Consider the following 14,405-nt stretch of genomic DNA (forward strand, 5'->3'; position numbering starts at 1 on the left):
TAGATTTAAGTTAGAACATGTGTAAGTATTACAAATATGCCAAAAACTCGGTTTTGAAAGAAATAAAGGTAAATTCTGAAAAAAGATCGTACATGGCTTTAAGGTCAAAATTTGAGCTGGGATAGGTCGTTTTCAACAGATTTACCACATTCGCCTTGCTACAAACACTGAATTTCGTTATCTGTTGACCTAATGAGAAAAGGTGTTTTAGGGGGAAGTGTTAGCTTTCATTCAATATAAAAAATTTCTGATTGGATGAAGGGAGCACTTAAGGTTTTGACAAAAACCAATCACAGAGGCATATTTTCCATCTAGAAGATCACACAGCTCTTACGATGCTATGCACTCATGCTGTTACGATGCTACCGTGCAGTGTAATCATAAGACTGTGTAGAGACAATATTCACTGTTTGCTTATCGAGGTGCATATATGGTTTATAAGAGAATCGTTTTAGTATAGAAACCTTTATGTCCTATAATACCCAAGCAAAATTCTACAGGAAAGCCTAAATTGACATTGAACGGAACCAATGATAAAAATCTTTTCCTATCGCTTCCACAATCATTGCTATTGAACTTTTATTGTAAGGTCGTAGTATTACTGACTTTAGTAGCGTTTTATACGCACTATAAAAAGCCTCAACGCGACGTCTTGCACACTTTACAAATAATGTCAAACGCAGCAGAACAGCAAAAAGAAGAACCCAACGAAGAATACTTCAGGATGAGAGAAGAACTACAAATGAATATGGCTCAGGCCAATACTTCTGCAAATAATAAGTTGTACCTCGTTCTAATGATGGTGACTGGTCTAGCTGCCATTGTAGCTCTTATCATATCACTGGTTGTGTTTTCAAGTCGAAGTGGGAATACTTGCGTGATAGGTGGGACAAGCAATGGCATGACAGGTGAGAGATAGCAGGGTTTACGTAGATTACATAAATTAGCATATTCCGTACGTTACCGCTGCCTTAAATACAGTTTTCATTTTCACATCAAAATTTAAGTTTCCCCGAGTTCTTCTATTGTATGGAGGTGACCACGTGTAGAAGGCAATAGCCAGAGGTAAATAGAGCTCAATGAGTTGCAGTAGGGCCTATACAGCTTCTATAGCTAATATATTCAGGTTTTCAATAATTGTTTTCAAATCCAATTCGATGTTGTCGTTGTTATGTCATTCCTTCTAAAATCCATTCTGGGTAACTTTTACTGTACTACAACAATCAGCATTTTTCTATTGTACGTACGGTATAATAAAGAATCATTCCGGGTAGAGATTATACCTGAATATTCCTGCTCACCGTGATTTTCTACTGCGCTAAATATCGGGTAAATACCCGATGCCGCTGATGTCATTTGCATATGTGCCGGTTGTCACCAACCCCCCCCCCTCGCGATTAAACCTTTCAAAGCCTCAGTACTCCACTGTGGCGAACAAGGATACGGAGGCTGTGGTTTTCTATTGACGAAAACCGGCTCTTCTCACCGGAAAAAAATCCTAGTTTTAGAAGGATAAATGCCGACGAAATAGCGGAGAAACTTTAGCCGGCATTCGCGGCCAAATACCGGAGAACGTCATTTTCTACTGGTAATTTTTAACCCCCAAACCGGATATCATTAAATAAAAGAGTACACTTATATTGGCCATATACTAGCTTCATTAGAATGAGCAATGACCAATTCTCTATAAATTGCAAAACTTGTGCAAAATGTTAGTTTTCGCCTGTTTTGTCATACGGTTGTAAATTCAATGAACTATGACTTTGCTAAAGAGCGCTTACAAATTGGTATGACCCCTGAAAGTATCTTGGACGGATTTATTTATTATTTCTTTAACAACTTATTTTGGATATCTGCAGTATTTCACACTAGAATTCACCTTCGTGGTACGGACCTTGATCTAACGGGAAATAGATACAGTAGACGATAGGCCCAGTTGAGTACAGCAGGTACTTTCCTTTACAGCTCTGCGCTTTGCAAATCTGAAAATAAACACTTATTTTGTAAACAGATAATAATCTATGGTTATTTATGGATGGAAACTTGGGAAATTGCTATTAATGAAACAATTAATATATTAAACATACATTTTGTTTTATCAACGATGAAAATCCGTTCACAAATAAGGTTTTAGGAAGCATTTGACATTAAACATTTTGAACAATTGCTCTATGAAAATGATACAATTGCACCCCTGTTGATCCAGGCTACGGATAAGCTGTCAACAAGTGAGCAACTGGACAGTTAATAGTAACAATATAATCAACACATTCAGAAAATAAAGATTGGATTAAGCCCGAGAATCCCTGGGATTGAGTAATGAGTCACAAGTATAAATTAAATGTAGACCTATTTAGCACACATTTTCAATTTAGCATTCAACATAAAAATTCTTGTAAATTTCCTATAGTATGTCATTGGTGGTGGTAACAATATTTCCCACCCGGTTAGTTGTGCATGTGCGCATGCTACAAACAAAAAATACTACATTGTAGCATTTCAAATACTTGTCAATGTAAAATTATGAAACATGAATTTCATCCATGGCGTTGTCTTTATAAAGACGTTTCTTGTTTAAATTAAATTTAGAATGAACTGACACATAGGGCCTAGATTAAAAGACCAGACCCGTAACCAGGATTTATTGGGCGTGCGGGGAAGTAAAAAGTGGGACCTTTGTGAACTTAGGACTGATTTCAACTTTTTTTCCGAAAAAAAGTGGACATTTGTGGTTTTGTATCGTTGACATTGATTGCCTTTAGAGCGTTGATGTCGGTTTACATGGGTTGGGTAGGCTGGTAGGTATTTGTATGTGGAGAGCCGTGAATCTGTCTCTGTATAAGAGCTTATAGTTTATTCCCTCTCTGTCTTCAATTTCAGGTACTGGAGCGGTTGATACTAAAATATGGAACTTGGCTATTGGTCACCTGGACAACAACGAAGCATATATGTAAATGTTAATTTGATCTCTTTACGATATGACAATTTCTTTAAGGAACATATACCGTAATGAAAAACTGGGCTAATTATCGTAAAAATGTAAGTTATGAAATTGGGTTACAAGGGAGCACGGTGAACGAGCGGAACGGGCTCTGACTCATAATCGGAATGTTGTAGGTTCGAGCCCCAGTTGTGCCCTTGAGTAAGGCATTTTATCTCGATTACTCCTCTCCACCCAGATGTATAAATGGGTACCGGTATTCTTTAATGCTGGGAAGGTAACATGCTCGGTGTGGCGATCTCCCACAACAACATTTCACGGTAGAGTCTAGCCTAATCGCCAACGAAAGAGAGATGGGCACTCCGTCCTGTAAAAATTGCAGGTTCGACTCTTTATAAAGTTGCAGTGAACCACTTATTATAGCCGATGTAATAAAAAAAAAAACCCAATATGCTGTCATTTTTAATCACATGGTTTTAGTTGATACATGTGTCTCTCAGGGGCCGTGCAATAATTATGTAGCCGCGGGAGGAAGTAAAAAGGGTGGGACTTTCTGATAAAACAAAATGCGATGGAAGGCAATTTTTGGTGCACCGTATTAATGTTATGCAGTATACGCACTAAGGGCGTAGAAAGCACAATGAAAATGTTGAAATAAGTGACATGCTTATTACGCTCCTCCCATCATGAAATTGGTTCCCCGAATTTGGTACTTTGCTAATATGGGGAGTAATTTTGGCGCGAATGCCGTTCGGAATTTTTACCATTTCACGGCGCACATAAATATTGCACAGACACTTATAGGCATCACGTCTAATTGGTGCTCGGTTAGGTACCGATGACTCCTTTTATAATGCCAAAGTGACAAAGACTTTCCTGATTATTTAATTTCAGCGATGATTTAACAGGACAGGTCAAAGGATTCCACGTAGACATTGCATTTGAAGGTAAGTAGTGTAAATTCCCATGGGATTTAAATTTAAAAAACGGCAAATTCATTTTACCCAACTTTAGGAGAGCGAGTGTGACATGACCATGGTAATGAATCAAATGTGAAAAGGCTGCAAAATTTTATACTCATATTTTATCTTTACATTTCATAGTTTGCAAGCGAGCGAACAAGAATTGCCGCCTGATATGGGATTTACACAACCGCTGTTGGGATTCGCAGGCTGGAGAGGTAACAAGAGGAGGCGTGGGGTTAATGGGTGGATGGTACGATGGCTGCGTAGGTAAGTGAAAGTGAACATATAAGAACTATTTTCATTGGTTAGATAATACTATATAATTCGTATTGAGCCAATCAGAGATATGTTAAGAATAGTCAGTAGGGGATTAGACCAGTAAATTGCTAAGAGATCTAAAGGTTATATTTCGATTGGTTACTAAGAATATCATGTAATTAACGAATCAGGGGCACTTTAAGAGAGAGACAGTGGTACCCATGTGGTTTATATTCAACCGTACATTGATAAATAATTCTGATTAGAGAAGACAATCGGACATATTCTGTAGGTTAATTTGAACACTATCGATTTTTTCTGGAATATTCTAGTCCTGAAACAAATCCATTAGGTTTGTGTGATACAATTCTAGGAATGTTCATCTTGTCAAAACCAAATATACTGACCTAACAGTTTCGGCCATCTTATTCAAAGGCCTTCTTCGGAGTGATGGTACTTGATCCTTCCTTCTGGTAGTGATCACCAACAGAGGGCGTACTAGCGCCCAGAAGTGGATCATATAGACATATATTTGTATATTGAGTTTTTAGAACAACAACAAATTGCTACAGCCCCGTTAGACTGTAAACTGCGGCTCTGGTATGTCGGTGGCATTTTTAGAAATTACCAATAAACTGCGGCTCTGGTATGTCGGTGGCATTTTTAGAAATTACCAACGAAAACGAAGTTGACAATTACTTATCACTCATCTAGAAAGAGCATGATGGGTCAATGTCGTATCGATACCCTCATCATTCGCAAATCCGATGCTCTGTTAAGCTGATGGTCTACAGGAAACTCACGCACACAGACCAATACCTCACACACCGACATCGCTAATTGACCTTTTCGGTAAATCCCATAAACTCTTTGCGAGTACACCTGAGAACTCGTCATTTGACGTCACGCCGACTTGCAATGCGCAGTAACGATGTTCGATAAACGATGTGCGCATCGGCGCGGAGCGGCGTGACGCAGAATGACGAGTTCTTAGGTGTACTCGCAAAGGCTTATGGGATTTACCGAAAAGGTCAATTACTTTCTCTGCAGAGATACTAAAATCAATACCCGGGATCGATACACGTGAATGTCCTATGCACGAGTTTGATATGAGACGAAAATCTTTGGATACCGGGGTAGAAAATGATGAATATCTCCCGTAAATGATTTCGTATAAAGAAACCAGATATGGTTCCTTGCACTTGAATATATATTTTGAACAGATATGATAGTCGTTAGCTTGCGTCTTGAGATAGAAGCTTGCGTCTTGAGTCAGACACTGACAATAATTCTGATTTATATGTGCCGAATTATATAGCGCATTGTATAGGCCAATCGTGATAGGTAGTCTAAAAGTATATGACCATGCTCGACTCGGCGAGGTCAGTCACCGGCCTAATCGGGGCTATTGTCAGTAGCCTTAGTCAGATGTCCTTCGGCCCATTATGCGACTCAAAACTATTAAACAGGTCGATACAAATGGCCATGCGTGGCGGTGGATTCAACCTACCATGGCGATTTCTGCCATGAAGATATCGGGGCGATGACACTGTGCCTCATCCCATTCGAGCCAAGTCCACTTTGTATCCAAGTCCCAATATAGTCCGGGTCCTTTTGTGTCCGAGTCCGGACTCGAGCCGAAGTCGAGGGTGTCGAATCCGAGTCCGACAAAACTATTGCACTCTTCCAAGATATGATCGTATAATTCAGCGTAATGACACCCAATATAATACGAAGAACGCGTCTCTGGATTCGTCCTAATTTGTTGGCATGAGCAACGTTAACCAAGCATTCCAAACAGCAACAGCATACTTTGACAAACTTTGCTACTGCAGAGGCTCAAATGAACCAAATGATCAATGTCCTTACCTTCTTCACACTCTTGTAACTTAACATTACAAATAGTGCGAACTATTCTTTTGTTATAGGATGGGCACAAAGCTACGACAGGTCACGCACGTTCAGATTCTCTAAACCATTTACTAAGTCCGCCAGTAGCTATCTATTAGTGAAGAGTAACAATCCTAGAGGAGTTGACCCAACTGATTTGACTGGTAAAATCATAGGTTTCATTGACGGATACGTAAGCGACGAGTTCTGTCTAAAACGCCAACAAGGTGTAACGGTGAGTATATCTGGCATAAAGCTAAATTTATACTACATTGCTGAGCAAAGAGCGATTGTATTTGACCAATGATGTAGCGCACTTTACCCAACGCAACAAAAACACACGCAACAACATTGGCTAGAAACCAATTGTCGCTTAGCGATGGAGTATAAATTCAGCTCAACGTTGCCTCTGCCTTGTTCATTTTCACTTCATAAATGAACTCAACCCGATGTTTTTTCACCCAGGCTTCAGCCTGGTGATATTACATTCAGTTTAGACCTTGTCCTTTGAACCCAAATTGGCTACTTTGAAACGAAGTAGCCAAATGCATTTGCTTCGTCCTCATTAAAATTATTTTACAGGATAATGCAGAGTATCTAATGGATCTGCAGGCTACTAAAAAACTAACCTCACTCCCCATGACAAAATTCATAAAACTATATTCAGTAGTGCTTGACTTTACCCAGGGAATGGATGGAATATTAACCTCATTCAAGTCCCCATGACAATTATTCGTACAGCTGTTCTGTAGCCTATGAAGTTATTTTTTGACATATAGGGATGATGTTGCAATATGAAAGTTGACCGGTGAATGGCCATGGCCACTAATTCATGAACTTGGCTAGCTGGCTGGCTGGTCTGAGGTCACACTTCTTAAACATCTATGATTTGAATTGCATTGTTGTTCTCATCACAGACTGAATTAGAAGGAACCATTAAACTACTACTATTAAAGTCTGCTATTATAATCGGACACTAAATTAATTGTAAAAAATCCTCCTGCTCCCATCATGCAAGTTATTCCACTTAGACTGTTTGATATAGGCCTACTTTTATCAAAATAATTAAGCATTGATTAAGCATTTGCCAGTGAAACATTCTCACTCACAAAAATCACAGATACTCAACATGAGAATCTGTGCAATGTTTGACAGAGAAGGTCACTAAATCTGGCCGTCTCAAGTTCATAATTAGTTTTGATTGATCTTCATGTACCAAATCATTTACTTTAAATTGATATCCTAGCTGTGACCTCTGAGCCAAATGTTCTATAGCATAGTAACACCACATGCATTCATATACATTTATATAAAAACATATTGGCATAATGGGGATTGATGTTCTCTGACTGCAGTAGGCTAGTAGTAGCATACAGGTAGTTCATATACTTATTCAGCAATCATAGCTCAGTTGTGGAGTACTAGTTCTTTGGTTGAATCACCACCTTCTTGACTGATCAGAAGACCTGTGTTTTATATAGGCTTACTGCATACACTGCCTACCTCTTTGCAGCTATGTGGAGCCAAGGTGGGGCAGTCCGGGGGGGTTGTGCAGTCATGTGACCTCCGTACGGCCTGGGTATTCCCTTTAAAGGGATTTTTATTCCTGTGTTCTTGCGTTCTTCGCCTACGACATTTGGCTGCCAAAAACTAACGCCCTCAACTGGCCGCAATTGGTCATATTTAGTATTTCATACTTTGACTGACAACAGTTGACAAGAAGAGATGCAGCGTCTCAGATCCCAAATTGTCTTCGCGTTATGTTTAGATATATTGTATATATCGATGGGACTGCCAAATAGACTGCTACATGTATCACTGATGAAGTCGATGCAGAAACAAGGAACTGGATGTTCAGAAAGCATCCCGAGATCTAAATATCTCCAGGTTATTCGGTTTCACACGTATCATATCAATTTGTAAGCGCTCTTTAGCAAAGTCATAGTTCATTGAATTTACAACCGTATGACAAAACAGGCGAAATAGTAACATTTTTGCACACTAGATCTGCAATTTAAAGAGAATTGGCCATTGTTCATTGAAATGAAGCTAGTATATGGACAATATAAGTGTGCTCTTTCATTTAATGACATAAAATTTGAAAAATATTGTAAGCAACACTTGAGGTTTTGACTTTTAAAACCTACATTTTGGTAAAAAATTGTGCTTGGGGGTCGTTTTCAACAGATTAACCACATTCGCCTTGCTATTATCTGTTGACGAAATGAAAAAAGTGGTTTTTTTGGGGGTGTTAGCTTTCGTTCGATATAAAAGAAATTTCTGATTGGATTGATTTTTTTGCATTTGCACAGGGAAACAATCTGCCTTCGACTCAAATTCGACATTTTGCCTTACTCCAGGTGTTAATAGACGCTATCGTTAATGGACAGGTAGAGTTGATTTTTTTTACTAGATCTTAAAAGAAATATATTTCTCAAGGGCCAGGTCTCGGATATAGACCTTTTTCCGTTCTTTCCACCATGCAATATTCCAGGGTCCGAGATAGACCTTTTCCCTTCTGCCCATCATGCACTATTCCAGGGGGTATGACGTAGTATAACTACTAATGGTCCCGGTGTAAGGGTCAGGTCCGTGATATAGACCTTTTTCCTTCTTCCCATCATGCACTATTCTAGGGGGTATGACGTAGTATAACTACTAATGGTCCTGGTGTAAGGGTCAGGTCCGTGATATAGACCCTTTTCCTTCTTCCCATCATGCACTATTCTAGGGGGTATGACGTAGTATAGCTACTGATGGTCCCGGTGTAAGGGCCAGGTCCGTCATATAGACCCTTTCCCCTTCTCTTCTTCCCATCATGCACTATTCTAGGGGGTATGACGTAGTATATACATCAACCCCATGGACAGGCACCGGAATAATCTCGCTAAAAAGTTAGCTCGCCACTAATTGTCCCGATGTAACCTATACGAAACTCGAAAAAATCTAACTTGCTGGAAAGGTTTATCATGTTTATATGGGTTTAGTGGGATATATGTGACCATCCAGCACAACTGAGCCCTGAAGTCGCCAATCATCATTTTTGAGATATTCAACCAAAATATTCTGCTTTAAAATGATGTATATCATGTCTGTAGTACTTGACATTTAAGTGGTGAAAAATCAATAAAACAGTCAATAAATCCTTTGTTTCCTATTGTTTATTGTTAAGTTCAATGGAGCATATCTCAATAGTGGCACTGGCGACACCCGGGCTCAGTTGTGGTGGATGGTCACATATGCGCTTCTCAGCTGCAACTCTCGAAATTGTTGTCAAAGAGTTTATGCAGTTTGTGGTAGGGCTGACCGGTCACAGAGTTCAGCGATATGGACAGAGGCCTCTTATAGATCAGTAACTTGATTTTTAAATTGTCTTAATATCCAGGTTGATGCTGGTTTCTCGTCATTTCGTGGCGATGTACCATCGACTATTACGAAATTATTAGACAATCCCTTTTCGTGTTATTTGCCCAATGGTGGCGTTAGCATAATGACGAGGCTGGACAATGGTCTGCCTGACTGGTGGAACCCAGCACAAGATAGCCTTATACAGAGTTCAACATACAGGCAGATCTGCAACGATCTCAAAGACGCACATGGTAAGTTGCATGTATCATCTCTCCGATCTCGAAATTGCGGCTGCATAAACTATTTGGCCTGGACACAAAATATCTGCGCAGCTACATGAAAGACGCCCATCAAGCATGGTGTCTTGTGTATAAGAGATTGATGTTTATGTGTCAGTAATTGGTCCAAATCTAAAGTGCCGAAAAAGTACGAACATTTGCTGTTCCATATCTGTTATATTGTGACGTGCCAAGTACCGGCGGAGGCTTTATTACTTCAATATGTTAGGAAAATATATATCTGATCATCCAATGTTGACATTGGCTAAATAAGCTGTATTTTCGCTCAAAAGGGTACTGATTCATGAAATTTTTTCTTGTCCGTCATTTTGACCCTTTGCTTACATAATAAATACCGCTCACTGCACCTGGTTTTTCGAACTTTTTCGATCTTGATTTGAAATGGCCTACAAGTAGGGAGAGGGAGGGGAGAAAAGGTGGGGAAGGGATAAAGGCAGGAGATTCTCATGTATTCCTACACATGCGGCACATGCTTAATGCTGACTTCTGTCGGTTTAGTGATCACATGGTTGTTATTTTTAAATCTTCAGGTGACCAACGTGGAAATGATCCATCCGATGTATGTCTTGGGATGTAGTTTGCGCCTGACGTCAGGGCAAAGGCGCGTCGTGATTGGTTGCTGACCTGTGCAGTACGGCATTTTTGGTCTGGTTGACAGGACGTCATACGCAAACTAGTCTTTTTAATTCGGTCTTCAATTATATATAAGGAGGAATTGTCAGACTTTGGTCATGTTTGATAGCCTAAAACCTAATCGTGCGCCTTGTTTTTACAATCGAAACCAGTTATAGGGAATGCTGAGACTACAATCATGATAATACTACGATATTAAATTCAATATGATGAGGTTGTTTTGTTTCTGTTTTAATTCCGAGAGAGTTTGTTGTGTAACCGCCTATTAAAGACAATGCCTCTATGTACGATAAAATTGATATGTACATGGAAAAGGTTGTTTGCAATATCCTTGGTGTGCAGAATATTAAAATAAATATACACATCAGTGCTGTCAACTCTTGAGTGTATTTAAAAAAAATACAATGAACACTTCATACCTTGTGTGTGAGGGACATTTGGTTTAAAAAAGGGAAATATAACAAAATACCAAATTTGCATCTATAATTGGCGACCATCTAGTTGATTCTTTTTTGTCGGGATTCAAAAGAGCGAAGGTACGCAACTGTAAATATGCATTTTCTTTATTTTGCACTTTGTTCTCAAAGCAAGTGTCCCTCACAGCCAAATCTGGCATGTGTTCAGGGAGAAAACGGGGTTTTTTTTGGCAGACCATTTTGTAAACCCATCCCGACAAATAATTATTGCACAGCCCTGTAAGTGTACATAAAACGTTATATGTTTACCTAATGTATACCGTCTTGTGGTTATAATTTGTATAAAATCTTATTCTTATAATTTTTATTATTATTAAAACTCATTTATCAGACGCCCTTTCAATTAAAAGCACCATTACACAATAGATAATATAATAACAAATATAACAAGTATACATTAAACATGTTGAATGCGAAATAATAGAATACATAAAATACACCATACCGTATCTATTTCAAAAAGAGCTTAAAAATAAAAAAATAAACAAATAGATATCTATGAATATTCTCAATCATCCAGGTAGTTGAATAAAGTTAGATTAGGTTATAAATCTTTGCAACTGGACTTACTGTTTTTTGTTGTTTTGTTGACTGCAGTATCACGTCATATCTTTGATGCTTCATCAGTCCTAGTAATGTAAAATTGGCTCTGTGTTATTGACCTGTGACGTCACGGTGGTAGGAGTGACGTCACACTGGAGTCGCCGAGGAATTTTACTGAAGTTGTGGCGTAGACCCCCTCCGCGATTCAAAGTTGGTTCCTCCCTGCGAACATATATTGCTTCGTTTACCCCTCTTTCGAACCACCTATGTTCTTTGTCGAGCACAATAACGTCTTTTATCCTCAAAAGTATACTTGGCTGCTTTGAGGTGCGTATAAACAGACGAATCGGTTAACCCCGTTGATTCTCCAATCGTCGCAAACTTGTACATGGAACGCTTCGAACAATCTGCACTAGCCTCGTACAGTGGTACGGTACCGTCTTAATGGTTCTGTTACGTCGATGACACCCTCGTGAAGATCAAAAAGTGCGAACAAATATCAAGTTCACCCAAGAGGGCACGGACGACAACAAGTTGCCTTTTTTGGACTGTTTGGTCAAAATTCAGGGTGACGGCACACTTTCAACATCAGTATACCGTAAAGCCACACATACACCAGTATCTACTGTTTGACTCCCATCATCCGCTTATCCATAAACTCGGTGTGATTAAAACACTCTATCATCGTGCTGAAACTATCCCTTCGACAGAGGAAACTAAATCGGTTGAACGCGAATACCTCAAGTCAGCCCTAGGTACCTGCGGATACAAGGATTGGACTTTTCAAAAAGCCTTGAAACCGCGAAAGGACCCAGCAAACACAAAACGTTTTTGACATCATTCGCAAAAGGTTGTCAGAAAACGTTTAAATGTCGGGTTATATTAAGGGTACATTAATGGTATAAAACATTTTTATAACATTAAATAACATTTGTTGGTAATTTACTGCACAGCAAACACAAATGTTTACAGAAAACATTTAAATGTCGGGTTATATAAAGGGTATAAAAACGTTTTAATAACATTTCAAAAACATTTTTAAAAACTTGGTACAAATCATTCTAAACAGAATGTTATTTTTGGGGTTGAAAAAATATTTTACAAACAATATTTGCCCAAAATATTTACAATAACGTTTTTAAAATGTTTTCACGACCTTAATATAACCCGACATTTAAATGTTATTAAAACGAATTGTATGCAACATTTTAAGAACATTTCTGTGTTTGCTGGGTGCAAATATTTTAACATAATGTTATTTAAGTGTTGACAAAATATTTGGCCAAAAATTTTTGCAAAAATAGTTTACAATGACATTTCGAAGACATTTTAAAAATATTGTTGTAGTGTGTTTTCATACAAAACGTTTTAAAACGATTTCATGACCTTTATATAACCCGACATTTTAATGTTATGAAAACGTTTTTACCTAAACCAAAACCCAAAATATAACTTATTTAAAACGTTTTAAAAACGTTTTTGTGTTTGCTGGGGATCCATCTCCACCAACACAAGCTTCCACTACCTCTTCGAGCACACGTAATTTTGGCATCACATTCCGTATGTCTCAGATGTCTCTGAGAAATTAAAGAGGATTTTTGGACAACATCAGATCCCTGTCTCACTAAAACCATGTAACACACTGAGACAGAAGTTAGTCCACCCTAAGGACAAGATTCCTCAGCGCAAACAGAGTAATATCGTGTATGCCATCAATTGCCAGGATACGGACTGTGATGACTATTAAATAGGAGATACTAAACAACCGCTCCATAAACGGATGTACCAACATCGTCGCCCCAGCTCAACGGGGTTAAACGATTCGTCTGTTTATACGCACCTCAAAGCAGCCAAGCATACTTTTGAGGATAAAGACGTTATTGTGCTCGACAAAGAACATACTAGAACTAAAATTTGCAACTCACTTTGCTACGTTGCGTCCGAAAGCATCGGACTTCGTCAGGCATCTGGTTGAAGATGTTGTCATGTTGTGGTGACATCAGATGTTGTGACGTCAGACGGCGAGGAATGTCTTGTAACGCCGGGTCCCATGCGTGTGACAACAGGAAGCGGAGTCCCCCTTTTCTGTTAATGGCGGGCTCCTCCACTCTCTCCCATATGGATTCTCTGACTCCTCGCTCAAACCACTTCTCCCGGCTCCTTATCTAGGATAACAGCTTCCTCAGGGTTTTATTTCAGTGGTTGTAAACAGCAGAGTTTTGGGCTTCGCTGGAGCTAGGGCGCCTGTGTTGGTTCAGTCGCGCTCGTAGAGATTTTTTGTCTCCCCTACATAGGAGTCACCACAGTCCGGAGCAGCACAGGTAATGCCATAAACTAAATTGCACTGTTTATCTCTCGGGGGGGGGTTGTCCTTGACATGCACGAGCTTCCCCCGTATGATGTTAGTAGGTTTGAAGCACGTAGTGATGCCGAAGGACTTGAAAGAGTTCTTAAGCCTTTCAGATAATCCAGCGATGTATGGGATGGTTACCTGTGTGCGATTGTCGTAGTTTACCTCTCCTGTGGTGGATTTAGCGGAGTCTTTGGTTTTGTTCGCTTTGGTAAACGCCCAACCGGGGTATCCACAATTTCCAAGGGCTTTCTGTATGTGATCTTTTCCCTCCGGAATGTCCTCAGAATTGCTTATGACAGTGTCCGCACGGTATTGGAGGGTTCTGATCACGCCTAATTTGTGGATCAGCGGATGGTGCGAGTCAAATTGTAAATAGTGATCGGTATGCGTCGGCTTCCTATAAACCGTTGAGTTGAGGGTACCGTCACTGTTCAAATGAACCAAGCAGTCCAGAAAAGCTAACTTATTGTCCACACATTCCTCCTGAGTGAATTTGATGTTCGGGTCATCTTGATTAATGAAATTAAAGAAGGACTCCGACTCGCTTTTGTCTATGATAATGAATTCCTCGCCGTCTGACGTCACAACATCTGACGTCATCACAACATCTTCAATCAGATGCCTGACGAAGTCCGATGCTTTTGGACGCAACGTAGCAAAGTGAGTTGCAAATTTTAGTTCCAGTATTTGATTTAATTT

General features: G+C 39.4%; 1 protein-coding gene across 1 annotated transcript; it reads left to right on the forward strand.

Annotated features, from left to right (window-relative positions):
• Positions 1-572: 572 nt before the first annotated feature.
• On the forward strand, positions 573-10,711 carry LOC140144006 (arginine-binding periplasmic protein-like). Its single transcript, XM_072165833.1, has 8 exons — positions 573-908; positions 2,881-2,950; positions 3,836-3,888; positions 4,045-4,173; positions 6,093-6,289; positions 8,367-8,444; positions 9,440-9,653; positions 10,232-10,711. The coding sequence occupies exons 1-8, from the start codon at positions 671-673 to the stop codon at positions 10,276-10,278; spliced, it is 1,026 nt and encodes a 341-aa protein (XP_072021934.1). The 5' UTR covers positions 573-670; the 3' UTR covers positions 10,279-10,711.
• Positions 10,712-14,405: the final 3,694 nt, after the last annotated feature.

This window comes from Amphiura filiformis, unplaced genomic scaffold, assembly GCF_039555335.1.
Source record: "Amphiura filiformis unplaced genomic scaffold, Afil_fr2py scaffold_36, whole genome shotgun sequence".
Classification (NCBI taxonomy): Eukaryota; Metazoa; Echinodermata; class Ophiuroidea; order Amphilepidida; family Amphiuridae; genus Amphiura; species Amphiura filiformis.

Excerpts from the sequence above, each read along its gene's own strand:
- LOC140144006 (XM_072165833.1), top strand. The coding sequence starts at position 671 with ATGTCAAACGCAGCAGAACAGCAAAAAGAAGAACCCAACGAAGAATAC. Across the intron at positions 3,889-4,044 it reads CGTAGACATTGCATTTGAAG|TTTGCAAGCGAGCGAACAAG; the intron begins GTAAGTAGTGTA and ends TACATTTCATAG. Across the intron at positions 4,174-6,092 it reads ATGGTACGATGGCTGCGTAG|GATGGGCACAAAGCTACGAC; the intron begins GTAAGTGAAAGT and ends CTTTTGTTATAG.